The sequence below is a fragment of the Pteropus alecto genome, unplaced genomic scaffold, assembly GCF_000325575.1.
Source record: "Pteropus alecto unplaced genomic scaffold, ASM32557v1 scaffold195, whole genome shotgun sequence".
Taxonomy (NCBI): domain Eukaryota; kingdom Metazoa; phylum Chordata; class Mammalia; order Chiroptera; family Pteropodidae; genus Pteropus; species Pteropus alecto.
This window is the reverse complement of record NW_006438073.1, coordinates 4,595,899-4,617,226: the sequence shown is the minus strand read 5'-3', so window position 1 is coordinate 4,617,226 and position 21,328 is coordinate 4,595,899. Positions and strand designations below refer to the sequence as shown.

The following is a 21,328-nucleotide window of genomic DNA, read 5'->3' as shown; positions in this document are numbered from 1 at the left end:
TGGCTCGTAGATGCTGCTGACACCAGACAGAGTTTGGGAGGGGTGGGGGGGAGAAATAAAGGAAGCAAATTACGTCCTTATTAGGACAATTTGCTTAAATTTAAAAATCTTATCTTTGGCTTGGCATTGTGAAGTATGTTGGAGTGTTAACCGGTGTGACAAATAAGGTGTTTTTTAGACATCCTTTTTTCATAATCCTGCTTTCATAGGCTATTCTCCAAGGCTGTTAGAATGCTTGCATTTTCTTTACTGTTTACTGGACAGAAGGGATGGTGAAATCTGAGGAAAATGTCAGCTGTCACAGCCCCATCACAAAAACCCGGGAAGTTACTTGTTTCCTTATAAGTTTTACCTTCAAACCTACCAGAAACATCGGGTTTCACTTCAATACAGCACTGGCGCTGGCAATAATTGAGTCCAGGAGCCTGGACTGCATTCTGCCGTGAGATCACTTATGTTAAGTGGTAAAGCGTTTGCTTCTAGCTCATTCCCACCCCTGCTTCTCTCACACGGAAAACTTGACGCGAGAAGACAAACCCTTCGATCCACAGAGCGCCTGAGGACGTGGCGGAGCCAAGCACACAGAAAGGACACCACGTTTTAAATAGAATTAGAAGAATGTGTCTTTAAATAAGCCTTCTCGGGCTGCAGTCAAGAAGGGTAAGATGCTTATATTTCAAGGAGTAGATACTGAGATAAGCAGGAGTTTTTTTAAGACTGGATTTTTACATGATTTGGGACCTAAAATCTTAACCAATCTGGAGACCTACTGGATATGTCCCATAGTGGCAGCTAGCACATTTTCCACGTGGGGACAGAAAGGTTGTCTCAGGTGGAAGATGCTCAGTGTGCAGCTAGTTTGCCGCCAGAGTCACAGCGTCCCAAGCATTCCCACAGTTCAGCATGGCTCATGGGAAGAACGCAGACCTTCCCATCGCGGTCATATCACACAGAGCACACAGGCTTTGGACACTTCTACAAGAGGTTAATAAACAGCGCCTGTGCTCCAAGAAGTCCCACACACATTTATCTAGTGAACAGGTACAAATTTAGCCATTTTAATCAACGTTCTTGCAGACGAGTGTGGATATGTATATGCATATATACATATATATTTCAAATTGAGAATGTACAGAGATTTGATACATTTGGTCTAGCAGTGAGTAAGTCCACGAGATAAATCTTAAGCAGGCTACATTTCCTTTGGTGGCGAGTTTAGCAATTCCGTTCTACCGCGTACAAGGAGATCTGAAGCTTAAATTCAGTGAGCTTTGGAGGAGTCCAACGAGAAAAAGAAAGCGTGGCACGTTCCTGATGCCAGCACCGCCGCCTCTGCTGTTCCCTGGAGATACCGAGGGCTCTGAATTTTGTGCCTAAAAAGTGTGGAAATCGCCCTGAATCAGTGGGCACCCCCTGTGGCTGCACGTTAGTTGTCTCTGGGACGTGCCATTATAGGCAAACATGAGGAGAAGCACAGTTAACAGCAACACTGAAACCTGTGTGCGGTCCAGGCCAGGAAGTTGGGTCGAGTTCCAGACTGAAGATGCCCAAAAGATCCAGTGTCCATCTCATGGCCTTGTTGACACCCGGGGCAGTGGGGTTTGGGACACCGTCTTCCTTTTCCCACTCTCGGCCCCGAGCGCAAGTTAGTCAAGGGGGCTGGGCAGGGCAAGCGTCCGGAATGGTGGTCCGGGGTTACCACTTCCCCGGAATGGAGACCCCACACTCATACCAGCCCACGTAGTAGTAGGGGGTCCCAAAGCCGATGCTGCCGAAGCTGACGGGCTCCTGGCGGTACTGGCGGTAGTAGCCTGGCAGTGGAAAAGGAGGGAGGGAGAGAGAATGCATCGGTGACACCGCGATTTATAAAAAGAAGCAGGTACTCGGTCTTCCTCTGTGTTCCTGCCACACAGCTCTTAAAACCCTTGGGACCTCCTAAGTGATGCGGGCAATGAAGGTGTCCTGATGTTCCTAACGCACCCCTTTCGACCACCCCTGAGTTTGTTAATGCGGTGACTTGGAAGGCACCTGGGGATGAGGACTGGTTACCCGAGGAACCAACCACACGACTAGAAGACTGGACTTTTCAGTCTCACCCACCTACCCTCCAACCTCCAGGAAGGGGAGGGGACTGGAGGTGACTTCAGTCACCAACTGCCAGTGATTTCATCAAGCATGTCTGTGTAAAGAAGCCTCCAGAACCACCCAAGAGGGCGGGTTTCGGAGAGCTTCCGTGGTGGACACGTGGGGACGCGGGGACAGTGGCACACCCAGAAAGGGCACGGGAGCCCCGCGCCTGTTCCCACGCACCTGGCCCTGCGCGCCCCTTCCACCTGGCTGTTCCTGAGTTACACCTTTTTATAATAAGCTGGTGATCTCGTGAGTGACATGTTTTCTCTGCATGTGGTGAGCTGCTCCAGCAACTTAGTAGAACCCACAGAGGGGGGCGTGGGAACCTTGGGTGCATAGCTGGTCGGCACAGGTCACAACCTGGACTCATCCCAGTGACTGAAGTCGGTGAGGAGAGGCATTCTTATGGGGGGGGCGTGGGAACCTTGGGTGCATAGCTGGTCGGCCAGAAGCACAGGTGACAACCTGGACTCATCCCCGTGACTGAAGTCAGTGAGGAGAGGCATTCTTATGGACTGAGCCCTCACCCTGTGGGATCTGATGCTACTCCAGGTCGTGTCAGAATGGAGTTCAACTGTAGGACACCTACCTGGTGTGGGAAAAACCTGTGCCCGATATTGGGAGTAGAATCAGAGCATCAAAAGCACTCAGAACAATAGGAAAAATTCTCCTCCTTACAACCTCATTCACAAAGACCTCTGATAAGCTCTTCTTATGACAAACGTCGCTTCCAAATAAACACAGTCATTTTTATGTGAGGTCACAGTAGCCTCTGAGGTGCCTCCCAGGCATGGTTTGGGCCAGGGGGCGAGGGGGGTGGTAATCCAATCCCCACACGTGTGTGAGACTGTTCATTAGATCTCTCTCTCTCTTTCTCTTTCCACAAAACGAGATAATTTTGCAGATCACTATGGAGCATTCATCCCGGGGCAAGATTCTCACCTGATCAGTCCTTGCAGAACTTGGGGCCTCTGGACTTGGCCCAGACCTCGAGCCTCCAAGGTTTACTTTCTAGAGTTTGTGACAGACGCTTAGATCTTTCTAGTAAATCTCTCAAAGGAAAGACTGCTGTAGCATTTGTTACCATTTCTCCTTTGAAGTAGAAATGATGCCCTAACCTCCTCAAAAAAACTTTTTAGGGTAACTCAACCACTGCTCTCACCCTTTGGCCCGGTTGAGCCCTGCCAGATGAGCGGTTACCTGCCCTTCTACCAGTGAGTGTATCGATTCACCAGCACCTCTGTACAGAGCCAAAGTCATGACCACAGTCACAGAAACACAGTGCAATTCAAATAATGCATAGTAACCCTGGGGTACTGCAAGATCCTGAAAAAATGAAGAACTGTGATATATTTTATAGGCTTATTTTGATGGTTAATTTTATGTATTAACTTAGCTAGTCCATGGCACCCAGATATTTGGTCAAATATTATTCTAGGTGTTTCTATAAAAGTGTCTTTTAGATGAGATTAACATTTAAGTCAGCAGATTTTGGGTAAAGCAGATTACCCTCCATAATGTGGGTGGGCCTCATTCAATCAGTTGAAGACCCTAATAGAAAAAGACTGACCTCCCCTGAAGAGGGAGGTATTCTGCCAGTGGACTCAAGCTGCAACTTCCACTTTTCCCTGGGTATCCATCCTGCTGGTCTACCTTGCAGGTTCTGGACTTGCCGGCCTTTACAATCATATGAGCCAGTTCCTTAAAATCTCATTCTCTCTTTCTCTCCTTCTCCTTCTGCCTCTGCCTCCATTGGTTCTGTTTCTCTGGAGAACCTTCACTAATACACTTATTTTATTGTTTTGCATATTTTACTGTATCTTAATTCTTTGAAAATGGGTGATTTTGTACCATTTTTTTCCAAACTAAAAAAGTCGATACATCAGAAAGTCTCATGTCTTGAAAATGCCAGATCACTAAGAGTTGAGTGCATAATGGAAAAAGTGTTGGACTTCTTCGTTCAATTGTTGTTTATTTAGTTGTTTGTTTGGGGTGTTGGGGGAGTCAGTAACACATAGCAAATTGTTAACTTTTGAGATGAATATACTTCTTTGCACCTTATAATGCCACGATCGAATGGTTGATACGCTGTCACCTGAAACATATCATGACTGGTTGGCATTTACTTTTTTCTTCCTCTGTACTTTTTTTCTTGCCATTCTCCACCTAGAAGGACCTCTAATCTGTCTAGATATCTTTACAAGCCCAGATTCTGCCTCTTCTGAAGATTTTCCCTGACAGCCTCAGGTGGCCTGCCCTCCCTGGAACTTAGATGGTCACTGTAATCTGCACAATTACTTGACAAGAGGACAATTGTGTGATAACACTTGTCATTATCTATACTTTAAGTTGTATGCTCTTAGTTACCTTTCACATATTTATCTTCACTTTTTGGTTATAGACTATCTTCCTGAGAATAGGGGTGAGGTCCTACATTCCTTTATATTCCTTTGTTCTCCCTGCCTCCCCTAGGCTCACCCCAATTCGAGCGCATAGTAGGAGCATTTCGTTGACTCCTTATTTTTATGATCCACAATGTTGCCAACATCTGTCTTCACATGGGAAACCAAAGGCAAGGCCACAGTGGATTTCTCCCACCCCGCAGTGTAACACATCAGACGTTTGTTCTCATTACCTTGAATGTTAGGAAGGGCTTCTATATAGGACTGAGGCCCTGTTCTTCCATCAAGGTGTGAATCCACAAATTGGCAATGGTCTTCGCCTCTTCCCCAGCTGTCCCCAATGTTGTAGAATGTATCTGCATGAAGGAATAAAACAGGTCAGTGACTGGACAAAAAAAGAAAAAAAATGGTTTAGGAGTCTGCACGAGCTTTGGAGATCATTTGAATTGGGTACATTACTCGAACTTTGTGTGTTATACTTTCCATGTTTGAAAAATGGTGATAATGGCACCAACCTCATAAGCGTTGAAAGGATTCAGAGAGATGCCAAATATTTAACAAGTGTTCATTAAGTGGAGACTGTTAATTTTACAGGCAATTTCAGCCTAGAAATGGTAGACGTTTTTACTCCTCGTCTAAAAATAAAAGAATAAGGAAACTAGTAGATTCAGAGCATGAAGACCTATAAAAATAGAAGAACCTATTTTCCTCCAGAACTAGTAGAGTGCGCCTCTGTGGCATGAGACACTGTCCGTGGTGCTGAACTACAACTGCACAGTAGGGCAAAGTCGTTTTTCTCAACCTTGGGATACTGGAGATGGCCGTGTACCCACTTCTAGGAATTCAGGAGAGGAAAAGGGCAGAGGTGGAGGAGAAAAGAAAGAGCAGAGACGTGGGTGTTGGGAGAGAAGCATGTACACTGAGAAATGGTCACAGTGGAGGATGGCCAAGAAGACTTTGTTGTCACGTTGTCTTGAAATAATCACCACTAGCAAGAAAAAAGCAAAGCAAAACAACAACAAAAAACCCTGACCCATAACAAAATATAGACCAGCTGAGGAAAAGTTGAAAAAAATGTATGTACTAAAAAATCAGAAGTTGTGTCGAATTTGAAATTCAAACAAATTTGTGTAGGCGGGCGAGTCAAAGCCAGCTGGGTGGAAACGGCATTTTGAAATGTCAGTGGACAATGGACATATGGTATTCTTTGTTTTAATCCCCATCTATAATGAAAACAATGTAATTTTTATTCAGACACAAAGAGTACTGCCGATGTATGTTTCACCATCTACATTTTTTCTCTCTCTAAAGTTGTCTCAATGGCAGAGAATAAAGGGGGTCATTTTTCTCAATACTTCCAACTTATATGCGTATCAATTATTATTAAATTAATGGCAAAAAGTTGGCCTTTAAATTTAAAACATTATTTCAGACTTTATTCCTAAAATGTAGATTTAAAATATAGATGTGTTTAAAATATATTTAAAATGCAATAGATATAAAATATTTAAAATATATGTATATATATATATTTCTGGGTGCCGATGTAAAAACCAGTCACCCTAAAATAGAGTCTGCAAAACCGGTTTGTATTTGAGCCGGACTGAGTTATAATGGGTCCACACCTAAATATGTTCTGATGCACCTGCTATGTCAACTTAGTACCTAATAAAATCAAAGTTTTCCATACCCTCCCATAGCCAACCATCTTCAAAGACCTACCTTTCAGGTTGTCACTGAGGTAGATCTTATACCGCAGTGAATTACACAGAACGACTCCCACAAACTTTTTATACCACGTCCGCTTCACATACTGCCGGCCGTGGCAGTCCGTGTAGCCAGGGTCATGCTTGAAAGCAAATGGGATCCAGATGGGCTCACCACCTCGACGACAAAAACACACCCTCTAAGTCCTGGCGTTCCGCAGTGTTAACTCTTGCACAGAGTGCCAGCAACTTTGACTTCTTCACTGGACGCTCCTCCCCTCCCAGGGCTTTTCTGAGCAAAGCTTTCCCAGGGGGCACCCCCTTCTCTCTTGCCCTTTCTTTTCTGCTACTGAAACACAACTGGGGTGTTCCTTTCATCTGAACATAGTTAAAGGATTCTCAGGACAAGAGAAAGCCTTGAAGCCTTAAGAAAAATAAGCTAGCATGGCAAATTTGACCTTGCATGGCACACCATCCTACCTCCCTCCTCCCGAAGTCCCTAGGCATAGGTTCTGACTGTTCTTGTCCCTTGAAGGCCTTGTCCTGAACTTAAGCAATGGGGCTTGCTCAGGTTATTTGAAAAGCAAAGTAAAATTTTGTTGTGCACTTAAGGCACTTTGATATCTTTTCAGCAATTTAAAATAGTCAAAGGGGTTTACATGCAAATAAACTTATCTATTTTCATAGCTATTGGCCACTCATAATGGTTTTTTTTTTATAGATATTGGCTGCTATGGCCCTATTAAAAAATTCCTAGATAATTTTTTTCCCTGGATTAGAATGAAAGGTACAAAGAAACCATAGAAGTTGTCATAAAATTATAAAAACGCAGAAATGATCGAGCATTTCTACTTGTGAGTAATCATAACAATCTCATATTCAATATTCCACTCAATCACCTGAGTGTCAAATTCATCAAGATGAGCAACGTACCTGGTGGTCTCACAACAAGCAGAGGATTGTCTGTAGAATAAAAAAGAAATAATTGACTTCATTATCATATTTCACAACCATGCAATTGTTGAAATGTTTACTGTAATTGGAAGAGCTAACCAAAACGCAAGAGGTGAAGAAAAACGTAAGGTTTATTCGACAGATGCCAACGTTTGTCCTTAGTTTTTATTTCTTTTTGAGAAATACCTTGTTATTATATAGATGCTGTGGGTCTCCGAAGATAATATTTTGACACCACGTACTACAAAATCGCTAAATACTCATTATGTTTCAAAATATATCCGTCTTGGGAAAACAGTTTGGTGGTTTCTTAAAAAGGTAAATATACACCGACTATGCAATCCGCCCATTCTAATCTTGAGAATTTATCCATGAATGTTCATAGCAGCTTTATTTTTAATAGCCAAAAAGCAGAAACAACCCAATATCTTTCAACAAGTGAATGGATAAGCGAATCGTGGCACAGCCACGCAGCAGAATACTGCTAAGGAATGAAAGAGAACAGACTTTTATTTCTTAGCAGTGTATATATTTAAAATATATGTTTATACATATATTTGTGGGTGCCGATGTAAAAACCAGTCACCCTACTACACACAACGATATGGATGGATCTTGAAACAATCGTGCTGAGTAAAAGAAGCCAGACAAAAGAAGTTCATACTGTTTAGTTCATTTATATAAAATTCTAGAAAGTGCCAATGAATCTCTAAAGACAGAAAGCAGACCAGTGATTGCCTGGAAAGGGGAGAAGATGTGTGGCCGGGGAAGGGCAGGAGGGCGGCATCGCACAGCTGCGGTCACCCTCACGATCGTGGGGGCGTCTCCGAGGGGGTAAACATACCTCAGAACCATTCGGTTGGACACTGTGAGTATGTGCAGCTTCCTGTGGGCCATGTATGCCTCATTAGAGCTGCTTTTAAAACATGTTCATATCTTAGCCTGAATAATGCCACTTAAGAGACTATGAAACTAGCTTTTTAAGGACTTCTGTTTTCTAAAAATTTCACTTTTATAAAATACCGTGGCCTAGGTAAACACGAGCCATTATTTTTTTTGTGAACAATTATCATGGAGTAAAATCGCTCTTCTGGGGTAAACATTCTATGAATTTTAACACATGTATTGACTCATGGAACCTCACCCCAATCAAGATCGAGAATAATTCCATCATGCCAACTCTCCCTTGTGCTGCCCCTTTCTACAGACCTTTCATTCTGACATCATCCACCCTCCACAAAACGAAGTGGCATACCATTAGCTGTCAGTGTAAAGGCTTGTTTCCCTCTCCTGATCCTAAGCTAAGTTTTGGCAGCCTGCTGAAAAGTCTCAGCTGTCCCTGGGTGGGTGGAGGGGGTGATATAAAGCAGCAACGCAAACAACGACAAACGCTTACCCACGGTTTAGCCTGTTACACACAGATACTTACGTCATATATTCCATCATATGGAATTTCTTGATTCTCATGTTTGGCCAATGCCATAATTTAATTACCGGATGACTTTTCTGTTGCTAATGTAAGTGCTTTCATCAGGGAGTAGAAAATGAAGGTCTGAGGAACTGCCACACTGGTTTCCATAGTGGCACCAGTTTACATTCCCAACAGTGCATGAGGTATGGAGGGTCCTCAAACAATTAAAAGTAAAACTGCCATATGACCCAGCAATTTCGCTTCTGAGTATTTATCCAAAGAAAATAAAAACGCTACTTTGAAAAGATAAATGGATCTCTATGTTCACAGCAGCATTATTTATAATAGCCAAGATATGAAAGCATCCTAACTGTCTGTTGATAGATGAATGGATAAAGGCGTGGCATATATATACCATAAAATATAACTCAGCAATAAAAAATCAATGAAGTCTTGCCATTTGCAACAACCCGGGTGGACTAGAGGTGCTACGTGAAATAAGTCCAAAAAAAAAAGATTATAATAGCCAAGATATGAAAGCATCCTAACTGTCCATTGATAGATGAATGGATAAAGGCGTGACATATATATACCATAAAATATATCTCAGCAATAAAAAATCAATGAAGTCTGCAACAACCCGGATGGACTAGAGGTGCTACGTGAAATAAGTCCGAAAAAAAAGAAAATACTATATGATTTCACTTATATCTGGAATCTAAAAAACAAAGCAAAACAGCTAAACAAAACGAAACAGGACAGACTCACAGACACAGAGAACCAACTGATGGTTGTCAAAAGGGAGGGGGTGGGGGATGGGCGAAAAGGTGAAATAGACTAAGAGGTACAAACTCCCAGTTACAAAATAAATAAGTTACGAGAATGTAATGTACAGTACAGAGAATATAATCAATCAAATTGTAATAACTTTATATGGTGACAGTATTTACTAGACTTATCGTAGTGATCACATCGTAAGGTATACAAATGTCAAATCGCTACGTCTTAGACCTAAAACTAACGTAGTATTGTATGTTAACTATACTTTAATAAAAATTAAAAATTAAAAAAAATGAAGGAGAGACTTGAACAAACTGACAGAATAGAGTGAAGATGACCAGAGCAGATACTTGTCAAATTTCCGTGTGCGTGAGAATCGCCTGGGGGCTTACAGAGAGGGAGCATCCGCAGCCTCACCCAAGAGAGTATTTTTCAGAAATCTGAGTGCCCTGGATTTTCATCACCTACTCCTTGGAGGCCACAAAAAAATGGAGTGGGAGTATGGTGGGATTTTTCTTGGGAAGTGGGTAAGCAGAGAGCTGTCTTATCAGAATTTCACAGCGCAGTCTCAGAAATTACATTTATATCTTTCTACTCTCAGATTTTGGACCTTGGTTTCTTGAGAGCTGTTTATATTTGAATTACTGGGTTTTTTTCTACAGACCTTTATCATGTTAATTGTGAAAGTTGCCAAAGGTCCATTTTTTTTTTTTTTTAAGAAATGCAGGCATAAACAGACATATTCCTTACTTTGGCAAATTAACTACTGATAATGGTTTTTCTCTTACTCTTTCTTAATTACTAATGAGAAACACGCTTCTTAGATGAAATCGTTGAAAACATTTTTGAGGTCCCTTGCCCACTTTTCCAGTATAAGACATATTCTCACAAAAGATTTAAGTTTGTTCCACATATTTTGATTCAGTAGATTTCACATCATTCCAATTAAAATTATCTTCCCGTGACAAATGTTCTGAGATTAAGCTGCATGTAGAAAATAATCTAACCAAACAGAAGCTAGAGCCTCAATTTCAGAGTGGAGCTGGCTCAGTTGGGCTTGTGAAGGAGGCCTGGCTTAGAGCTACAGGTCCCAGCTCTCTCACGTGGCTTCCTATTTGGCAAGGTGGCTAACCCAGGAGCTGGTGACCATGGCCAGCTTGACGTGCCGCTTCAGGCCATGATCACAGGAGCATTTTATCGAAGAGCCTGAGTGCGCTGCACACCAGCATCCCAAACACAGGGACATCCTCTGGGTGATGCTGCTTGTAAGAATGCATAGTATTTTAATTCAACTCTCCATGTTAAGTAAAGGCATCTTCAAGTCTTAGTAGAGAACATGTCTTAGAGACTTGCCTAATTCTTAGAAGCAACTGCCTCTTAGGCCTCAAGAGATTTATATTTGTCAGCTGTTTGCAATAAAAAAAAATTATCTCTGCAACAAAATCTTTTACAGATAGATTCAAATGTATCTTTCCCACATGGTTGAAAACTAGATTTTTTTTCTCCTTTCATTGGAATTTGACCTCTCCATTTTCCAGTCATTTCCAATAAAGACTACTTTTAATTTTATTATCCAAGTTTTAACCTAGCAGAAAGAAAATGTTTGCAATATAAGATATGAATTCAGTAAATAGAAAAGTTAGGACTTCACTTCTTTAGTTTTGATTCTATTGTAGTCATTATTCCAAATTACTTGTTTTTAAGGAGGAAAAAATGAAAATGCGAAATCGACCATACCTGATTCTGTAATGAACGAGACTGAAGGGCTGATAGGTCCATAGCCATGAGGGTTTTTGGCTTGAACTTTAAAATAATACCTGAAAAAGGAAGAAAACATTTTTTGAAAGAGAAGCTTGTTTAATTTCTGTGTAAGAAGACAGATTCCCAAACTACTGCGTACCTCCTCTGTGGCAGTTTGAGTCCCATTTTTTACTAATGCATACGTCACTGCTACTTCTTCATATTTTTTTTCTGAACTTTCTCATTTTCTAATAACGATTCAAAGTGATACAATTTACAGCCTCGACATGGGGCTAATGGGACAGAGGGGGCGTGTTGGGCAAATAAGTCGCTTAGGGAGTGCGTGACCCTCGAGGCATCGAGGGTTGTTGCCTGTGAGACACGTCCCTGGAGGAAACGCCCCTCCTTGTGCGAATTCCACCGCTTGAGAACTTGGAGCAGCCAGTCACTTACGGAGCAGAATTCACATTTTAACCTCGTTCTTATCACTGGACTCGGTGTGGAAAAGCAGGATGTTTGACCCAGTAATGATGCAGCTGATGAGGGTTGGAGAGAGGGGGCGAGCCGGTCCAGAGGCTGGCCTCCCGGGTGGAACGAACGTGACCACGGTGTTTCGGGCACGTGATGACTGCGACGGCCGGCTCTGGACCGTTAAAAGGCGCTGAGCTTCAAACTTCTGTGTCTCAGGAAAGAGAAATGAGTCCAGGAAGGGGAAGTGGAAAAGGCCGGGAGAGATTCAGCTGTAGGAGTCGTCTTTGTCTTGGAACAGAGAATGTGCTAGAAAGCACACTGTGTGGATCAGTTAGTTCATCTAGAGGGAGATCGATAAGCCGAGCAGGCCGGGGGCTCCACAACATCGGGCTTTATACTCTAATGAGCTACGGGACAGAAAGCAGTGGTTGGGAAACGCTCTCTGGTGTTTCCCACGGCACCGTGTGACCCTCTGTATCTCCCTCTTATTAATCGCTGTGTTTTCCTCCCCTCTGGGATTCCAGGTATTATCTGCGCTCTCTTAATCCTCAGCCACTGACTGGTAAAGAAGGACGTACGCAATCCCATGAGTGTGGCTCTCCACCATTCTGGAGAGTTCGGGACAAGCCTGTTTCTATGGCTTCAGGCCGGCAGGGGTTACATTTCAAGGTTATAACATTCTCTGATTAAGTCAAAGACACAGATCACATGCAGTGGCCGGCAGGGGTTACATTTCAAGGTTATAACATTTTCTGATTAAGTCAAAGACACAGATCACATGCACTAATTAAAATGCACTAAATTTCTAAAAGGTGAACTATTTACATTCAGAGAGCAAAGGCATATGTCTGTTGCACCAAGGTCCTGGCAGCAAGCCTCGAACTTCTGAGATGAGCCAGGGAGGCACTGGCCTCACAGTTACACAGAGATAGGACATGACTTTGTGTCTGATTAAATCGAGAGCTGGTTTAAATGTCTGAAATAATTAAACCATTTGGTAAAATTAGTCTTCTTGCAAGCCTTTCAAGAAAGTCATTCACATCTCATTAAGGAGAGAATCCTTTTTAAATCTGTATTTTAAAGAAAGATATGCATAATTACGAACACATGAGTTTCCAAACCTCCCTTCACTCAGCAGCTCATGTTTTCCCAATTACGCATACTTTTATTCGGTGGTTGCGGAGTTATTTAAGGCAAAACTCTGCAGGCCATTCGAGCCGTGGGTTTGGCATCTGTCAACGATACTGGTTCAACTTCACAGATACTTTTTTTTTCCCTCTTAAAAAGAGGAAATCAAAACCTAAGGAATGACACTTCTATCCGGAGGCTACATGCAGAGACATTTTCGCTCCTTGTCTCTCGAGCCGCCGCGGGGGCCGTGCTGATACCACTTCCCCGAGCCCGCGGCGGGCGGGAGGCGAGAAGGGAAGACCCATCGATGAAGAGCGGCCCGTCGGGTGTCTTTGCTGTATCGATTTGTCTCACCGCTGAAACCTGAGTATTCTCCAAATCCACCTTCCGTGTCTGCACCGTTATTCTCTCCTCCGCAAAGCCCACGCGGCCCATTTCCAAAGACATATTTCCACTTGAACTTCACCTAATGCGTCAAAGTAAATTTATTACGCTGAGCTGAAAAGTAATGTGGAATCATGAAAAAAAGTAAAGTTCCTATTTTCAAAAACCACATTAAGCTTTTTCTACGAGCTAAAATATATATTGCATTCTCGGAATAGTCTCTGCCTCACCCAAGGCAACCTGTGCCTTGCCTTCTTATATAAGCGTTTGGCCCCTTCTTTCCCAAAGACTCCGTAGTGACAAATCTTTAAGTGTGGATTAAAACACGCAGACTCCAGAAAGCGATTTGGGGCTGAGTTGGGTGAGCAACGTGGATGACTCCGTAGTGACAAATCTTTAAGTGTGGATTAAAATACGCAGACTCCAGAAAGTTATAACAAAGTGGATAACGCGCACGTGAAGCTGAAAACGAGATCGTAAAGGACGCCAGCTGAGTTTGATGCCCTGGCTCCTCTTCACTCCACTGCCTCTTGAGTCTCTTCCATGGAGGGACTCTGAAGCCACTTCCTGAGAAGCCCTGGGGACCGGGACGAGAACGGGCGATGCAGACTCCGTGGAGGAAGCACGTGGACTCCTAGAGTGAGTCCCCCAGAGACGGTCTGCATGACGGTCCCACAGGAGAAACGAATGTCCTTGCTTCGCAGTCACACCTGCCCAGCTGCGAATGCTCAGCAGCTGCTCAGAGGGGCTCTGACGAAATCTGCGTGGGGGAGGCACACGCACTGCGCTCGCGTCAGGAGGATGAGAAAGCGCAGCATCCTGGGAGAAGGCGGCAACCGCAGCTGCTGTCAGGGGGCTGAAGGCGGGTGGAGGGCAGGACAGAAGCCACGAGGGACTCCGCAGGCCCTCTGGGACCTGCTTGTCCAGCCTCCTGCCTCTTCGCCCGCTCCTGCTGCAGAGGCCTCCTGTCCTTCATCGAACATCCTTTCTGCCCGGAATGATGGCCTCACCCACCCTGCCCCCTCGGGCTACTGGCTGCTTATCTTACTTCCCAGAAGACAACCTGACTGATCCTCTATCCCCGGCTCAGGAGGGTCTCGGTTATATACTTAGAGCACCTAGCGCTTCTCCCTCAGGATGCTGAGCAGTGAAAGTTTATGTCTGTGTTGTTTCAAAACAATCTGTTTCCTTCTTTAATGGTGTGAGCTTCAGCATCTCAGGGTTTGAGTACTAGTGAGCAACACAAGGACACGGCCACGGTGCAGTTTATCACCCTAACCCGACCCCCACCGTTCCACCCCCGGTGCATATCAGGGTCCCTGCACGGAGCAAACAGTAAGTTCTTATTTAATGAATCTGTTGAAAAAATGAACAAACCTTCATTCTACAAAACCATCTCCTGACGTTATTCAAAACTCAACCTCAGTCTGGCAGCCAAAGCTGTCGAAAGACTTTGGACTCGGGGCTGGAGCTCGGGAGATGGGGATTCAAATCTGCAAGGAGCTCCGTGGCAAGTCGTCCCTGAGGCCCCTTTCGGCTTTTTGACACTGGCTGTGCTGTTAAAGCATTGTCACCCCACATGCAATAAAAAAACTCGGGTGTTGACCTCATTTTCTTTAACTGTGCTGTTTCTGTTTCCTTTAATTAATTTTTCATCACTATTAAGGAAAAAATAAAGTGTTCTCTCAATTTTTTATTTTGCCGCTCGTTTTTCACTTGCCAAACCCTGAAATTCATAATAGTTTATAAAAGCTCAGTGGAAGTGAACCCAAGGGACACAGCAAAACGCCCTGAGCAATGTTCTCAGCTAGTTCGGAAGTCTCTCGGTACCCAGGGCTGTCGTCCAGTTTCTATCCCGTTTAGCACATTTCTGTTTAAAGATGGTATTTTGTTCTAACCTTCTCCGTGTTCTCCTGACTGTATAGAAAAATGGGAGACCTCGGGGCCACAGTCCTGTCACTTAGCGTTCTTCGCTATGGAAACATAGTGACTTGATGTGACAGTATGCGCTGGAGCCATTTGTATGGGCTCGAGTGAGCCGATCGTTAAATATTCAGAGATCCTGCAGGCCCATTGGTGGTTTTGAACTGGCCGTGGTGGGAGTACTTACACTACAGAAATTGGAAAACACCAAAAACCAGGGACTTTTTTCCCCCAGAGAGCTGATTTACAAGCACATTGCTCAAGCATCATGTGCTTGACGTTTCGCCCATGTTCGCCCGCCAAGGAGGCTTTCCTAGATGGCCACTGCCATCAAAAGCAGACAGTATAGAGGAGGAAATGCACACGCCACTTCTACCCGTGGGAGCAAGTTTCGCATATTTCACACTGAGGGCCGTAACCTCCGGCCCCTGCGTGGCCCTCTGGCTAGCTGGCCACTGCCTGGGTTAGGAAGACACAGTTGTAACCTTTATTAATGTGCACAATGTATCTTTCTTAGTGGTGTAAGCTTCAGCATCACAGGGGTTGAATACCAGTTAATTAAAATGTTCCATTAATGCTGCTCCATTAATGTCACACATGAAGGCTGTGCTGCCTAGTGCCACCACGCGGGTCGCTACAAACGGATCAACTCCTTTTCAACACAGAGAACAACGCTTTTTTCCCCAACGGTAGGTAGTGTTTAGTCTCTGGAAAACAGAGAACACAATACCAACACAATAGCCTAACAATTACTGTACATGTAGTAATTTCAAAGAAAAATACATGACAATGGTAAGTGTTTATTGATTTTTCTATGAGAACTAAAGAGAGAAAGCAAAAGAAGTCCTAGAAACATTTTGATTAATCCTTTCATTTTCAACCTATGAATATCTGTAACCATGCACACAGGTCTCATTTTTTGTTTTTCAATGACTGACACATCATACCTTGTGTTTGGCTTCAGGTTCTCAATGGGCAGATGGGTTACCGCTGAAGCTTGAGTGGACCACTTGTTCCTGATGAAGTCTTCATAGGATGCACTATAAACCAAGTAACCTACATGTGGAAAGAAGAACCCAGTGAGCATCAAGGAACCACATCACACAAGAGGCGTAACCCAGTGAAGGATGGGGCCGAGGCGATGCTGCAGAGGCCGCTCTGTGGGGGAGGTTCAGGAAGGGGAACAAGCTGTGTGCCGGGTGAGGATGTGGAGTGACCTTGGTACCTTTGGTGAATCCAGATGCACATAACAAAATTAAAGACACTTCCTGAGATTTGACCGTTCCCTACCTCTCTCCTTCTCATCTCCCACATCCCCCGGGCTTCCTCAGAATAAATCACATCTAATCTTGACTGCGCAGAGAGGAAAGGCAGAGGAAAGGAACAGTGACCTCCACAGAAGCACTTAAGAATTTCCTGGTAGAATGAAATATTACGCGGTGATTAAAAATAATGAAATCTTGTTACTTGCAACAACGTGGATGGATCGAGAGGGTATTATGCTAAGTGAAATAAGTCAGAGAAAGACAAATATCATATGGTTTCTATATGTGGACTCCAGAAACAAAACAAAACAAACAAAACAGAACAGACTCATAAAAACAAAGACCAAAAGGATAGTTATCAGAAGGGAGGGGGTGGAGAGATGGGTGAAAGGGGGGAGGGGAATATGTCGTTAATAATATTATGATGAGTCTGTACGGTTTCTGATGATTACTGGAATTAGTGGGGTGATCATATCGTAAGGTATAAAAATGTCGAATCACTATACTGTACACCCGAAACTAATAGAACCAATATAATATTGTATACCTACTTACTTAAACTGTTAAAAAGGAGGAAAAAAAAGAATTTCCTAGTAGAGACATATAGTCGTCCTTCATACAAAACAAGAAACTGTTGAATGCTATTTAGGTGTGTGTGGCTGAGAGATCCGAGACTCACAGTGGTCTCCTCATCCATGGGTGAAGCTTGTCCTTTGATTTCTAGTTGTTGAACACCTGTGCCTGCCCTTGACCTTGATGCCTTATGACAGCAGTCAGGCAGCTCTTCTCTCTGCCTCATCTGACATTAATGGAGCTCAGAGGGGGAGCTCTCAGCCCTGACACCTGCCCAGCCTTCCAGGCTACCCCAGAAGGCCAGGTGAAGTTCACGTCACAGCTGCACACACCCTTTGCACTAGGTCTCTTATGTTATATGCAAAAAAAAAAAAAAAAAGTTCTCAAGTATTTTCTATGTGCCAAACATTATGCTAAACACTTTCGATTAAGTTTAACTTCGATTGATTTTCCTGATCCTACTACACATGTATCGCCATCTCCATTTTGACACATAAAGAAACTGAATCTTAGAGACAGGCTAAACATCTTGTCCAAGTGCACATTCACTAATTCATTTAACATATTTACTGCATGCCTACTAGTTCTTAGACAGAGTGGAGATAGAGTGGTGACCAAAAGCTCAAGGAGCAGCAGAGCAGACAGACAAACAGCTCGGGGTACCATGGTAGTTAATAGTGAGAAATGGGGACCAACAGGATCCTGAGATGCTTTTGGGTACTCTGAGTCTGAGATGCTTTGATGCCAGCCTGTGATGATGTCAAGGAGGCACCTGATTTTACTGTTTGAAGGACAGGGCAGAGACAGACTTGGCCTTGAGCTATAAATCAAGATGTGCTTGAGTAAGACCCTGGAGAGAGAGAAGGCAGAGCAGGAAGAAAAGAAGACTTAGGACCGAGCCTCGAGAAGTTCCAACATTTGATGTTGGGTCAAAGAGGGTAAGCCCGTGAGAGTCTCAGAGCTGGAGAGAATTGGATGGATCACAGGTCAAGAAGATAGAGAAGGTCAGCAGCATCTAAGAGGCAAAAGGCTTTATTTAGCAACCTGCTATTGCCGATTACCTGCACAGAGGTCTTTTGGTGACATTAATAGAATGGATTAGAGTCACACAGCTAACTAATTGGCATGCTGGGGCCGGAAGCAGGTGTACCGGGCTCTGAAGCCCTTTCCACACTGTTCCGATTGTAATTCATCTCTTTTTCAACACACATTGTGTGGGAACCTGTGAGGAGCTGCCTCTCCCTCCATAAGATCCCTCCTCCTCTGATGACAGAGATGTCAAGCCACATGTGCTTATCGTGATGCTGTACGTAACACTGTCTGGATCTGGCTCACTCAGGGGTTGGCATGGAGCACCCTCCTTGACCAGTTTCCATCAGACCCTGTGCTCCCTCCCAGGTGGTGCACAGGTTTCTCTGTTTATCTTTGTGTCTGGATCGTGAAGGCTTCAGGGTTTTGACAACGTACTTGATGAGCTCGCGTGATTTCTGATTTCTCTGTTGTTCTTAGCCAGTCCTGCAAGGCTGATGAGCTGGTCTGGAAAAACTAAGAGTCCAGCACATCAGCTATTTCCTGTGGCATTACTCCTAACGGAGGAACCACTTCATCCATCAGGAGAGATCAGAGAAAGCAGCTGGCCACAGGTCCTATCGTGTGGACATCACCTTAGCACAAGCTGGCTTGACTACTTGTGAAAGAAAGATGGCCGGTGAAAATCGGCAGAGCACTCAGCATCTCTCACGGCTACCAGTTTCCAAGCGCCGGCAGACGGTCCCAACGTGCGATGTTCTGTTTGGGCCGAGGAGGTATCTACATATCTGTACTGCTTTGTTGTTTTGTGGGAGAAAGAGTCGATACTTGATTCGTCTCCTGGTGAAGAGCCCCCACTTTTTTCCCTTTTCGTCTTTTGGGGTCTGCTGCTTTTCCTGGGCATTGCAGGGCTGTCATATGCTGAAACGTTCCACAGTAATCGCCTTGGCAGGAGTGAGCGCAACTCTATAGGAGGAAGTGCCCAAATCCTTACAAATACCTCGTCCATATTTATATTTATATGATATTTATGCTGCCGGCATGGGTACTCGTGATCAGGGAGCTGAGGTTTGGTTCGGGGAGCTTTGGACAGCTGGGGACGCCACGTTAACAGGAGCACATGATTCAGAAGCACGCCAGCCACAGGATAATACAAAAATCGTGTCTGAGTTAAGTCCCAAGACACTCACTGGGAGTTGGAAGGCCCCTCATGCACCAGCCCCCAAGGCCCGTTTCGTGCGGCCAGCACTCATCTCCTGCAGCCAGGCTTCTCAGATGCCCCTGGCTCAGGGGCACAGCCCTACACTTAGGTTAGGTAACATCTGTTATGCAAGTGATCGAAAGCTAAGTAGCTTCAGGTAAGGTTTTCCATTGTTTTTTCTGTATGCCTATTGGCTTGCTGTTAAAAATTGCCATTCATAAAACTGTATTCAATTAAGAAAAGGATTTTCTTGGTGTTTGGATCGCAAGCTCTCCACCTTAACATTTCGTTTATTTGGTTTCGTTAGGAACACGCTGGACTTCACGGAAACTGACCGCAGCAGCCCACGTGGCATGCACGCCTGGTGACCTGCACTCATAGTTACACCAAAGGCTCAGGCTCCTTGATCCTGCACCCTCATCGCTCTCCTGGGTGCATCAACCTCACCTGGAGAAATACCTGGAGCGTATTTGCCTGGTTTTGGGGCTGCTGTGCAAACTCCACGAGCAAAGTTACTCTTTGGATGTTCTTGAAAATTTTTTCTCATTTTAAGAGATCATATTAGGGACATAATGCAAAAGCACTAGAAATTCTGACTTTGATGAACTGCACCAACATAATAGTGACAGATAAAATGTCAAACTTTGACCAACATACACATATTCCTTCCTCTTCTACAACTTGCGGACCCAGAAGAAATCACTCGCAAAGGCAGGCTCTATTCAAAGAAAATATCAATTCTCTTCTGTAACAACTTATTTCAACAGAGTTCTCTGTTATATCCTTGGCAGTCAGACGAACTCATGATGATCTCACAGACCAAGACCTCGGAGGCTCAAGATGCCTGGGCATCTTCCATCTCATCCAATTCCCACTCAAGGAATCAGAGGCACCAAGACTGATCTGGAAGCACCCAGAATGCATGGAAAGTCAGGAAGAGGCAGAGTCACATCCACTGGGTTGACTCTCACACGGGTGGCACATAGCAGGAGTTCTTTCCTCACCCATGCTGCAGGACCTAATCTTACAAGTGGCTACGTGGACTCCTTAGCCATTTGTAGAATTACAGAATGGAAAAAATGTAACAGTACTTTACGTAGGAGGAAACCAAGGTCCAGGGAGATGAAGTTAGTAGCTGAAAGTCATACAAACCAATCTAGGACTAGGGTTCAGTACATTTGACTTCTATCCAGTGCTCTTCATACTGTCCTAGGAGGCTTCCCTTGTTGCCTATATTTCACCTTTTTGAAAGGAGACATCTGCATTCATTCATACAATCCATCCATCTAATCCATCCATCCATCCATCTATCCATCTATCCTTCATCCATCCATCCATCCATCCATCCATCCTTCATCCATCCATCCATCCATCCTTCATCCCATCCATCCATCCTTCATCCATCCATCCTTCATCCATCCATCCATCCATCCATCCATCATCTACCCATCTATCCATCCATCCATCCATCCATCCATCCATCTATCCATCCATCCTTCATCCATCCATCCATCCATCCATCCATCCATCCATCCATCCATCCTTCATCCATCCGTCATCCACCCATCTCTTATTATCTATTTCCCACCTACAAGTTGATGAAAACTCTGAGCATCTGCCTTAGACACACCTGTTACCACATCTCCTGGGGAAGCTTTGTCCCAGTCCACAATGACAAATGAGTGGCAGCCTTCCATGGCAACCACAGTGATATTGCGGGGGGCGTGCTGAGGAGGTAGGTCACTCTTCCTCATGTCACTTGGAATGATTTCATCCAGGCTGTCCACTTGGAAGTGATCCAGAGCATCGGTCAGTGAACATGGGGCTGATGGGTCTTTACTTAGGTACGTCACATGAGGAGCTGAAAAAAATGGAGATACCCAATCAGCGTGCTGAAGGCTTTCTCTGGAGGTAGGAACACAATGTCTGCCTGATGGAGCAGACACACCATTCAGTCTCTCCCTGCTAGACAGCGGCTCCAGGGCCGCCAGCCCTGATGCCAAATTCAGAAGCACAGCCCTAGCTCCTCTTACTGGATCTACACATTTATATCTTTCAATCCAGTGATTTCAAAAGATCCTATGCCCTCAAAGCGACTTTGAAAGTTTCCCCAACTGCAATTCAATGTAATATAAGTCTGCAGTGTTCGGTCATACCTTTGTTCAAACATTTTAACAGTGTGAATCAGGCCCAGCTGGTTTCTCTTAACACAGTTCATTCCCTAGACA

At 44.3% G+C, this 21,328-nt stretch overlaps 1 protein-coding gene across 1 annotated transcript in view; it reads right to left on the bottom strand.

The window, feature by feature from the left end:
* Positions 1-1,695: 1,695 nt before the first annotated feature.
* The window catches only part of FNDC1 (fibronectin type III domain containing 1), a 67,999-nt gene continuing 48,366 nt past the window's right edge, over positions 1,696-21,328 (bottom strand). Inside the window, exons 16-22 of the mRNA XM_006915067.2 lie at positions 20,731-20,961; positions 15,980-16,088; positions 11,121-11,200; positions 7,172-7,201; positions 6,255-6,416; positions 4,766-4,888; positions 1,696-1,811 (exon numbers count right to left, since the gene is read on the bottom strand). Of these exons, the coding sequence (XP_006915129.1) occupies positions 1,696-1,811; positions 4,766-4,888; positions 6,255-6,416; positions 7,172-7,201; positions 11,121-11,200; positions 15,980-16,088; positions 20,731-20,961 (851 nt within the window). The remainder of the gene's footprint in view (positions 1,812-4,765; positions 4,889-6,254; positions 6,417-7,171; positions 7,202-11,120; positions 11,201-15,979; positions 16,089-20,730; positions 20,962-21,328) is intronic.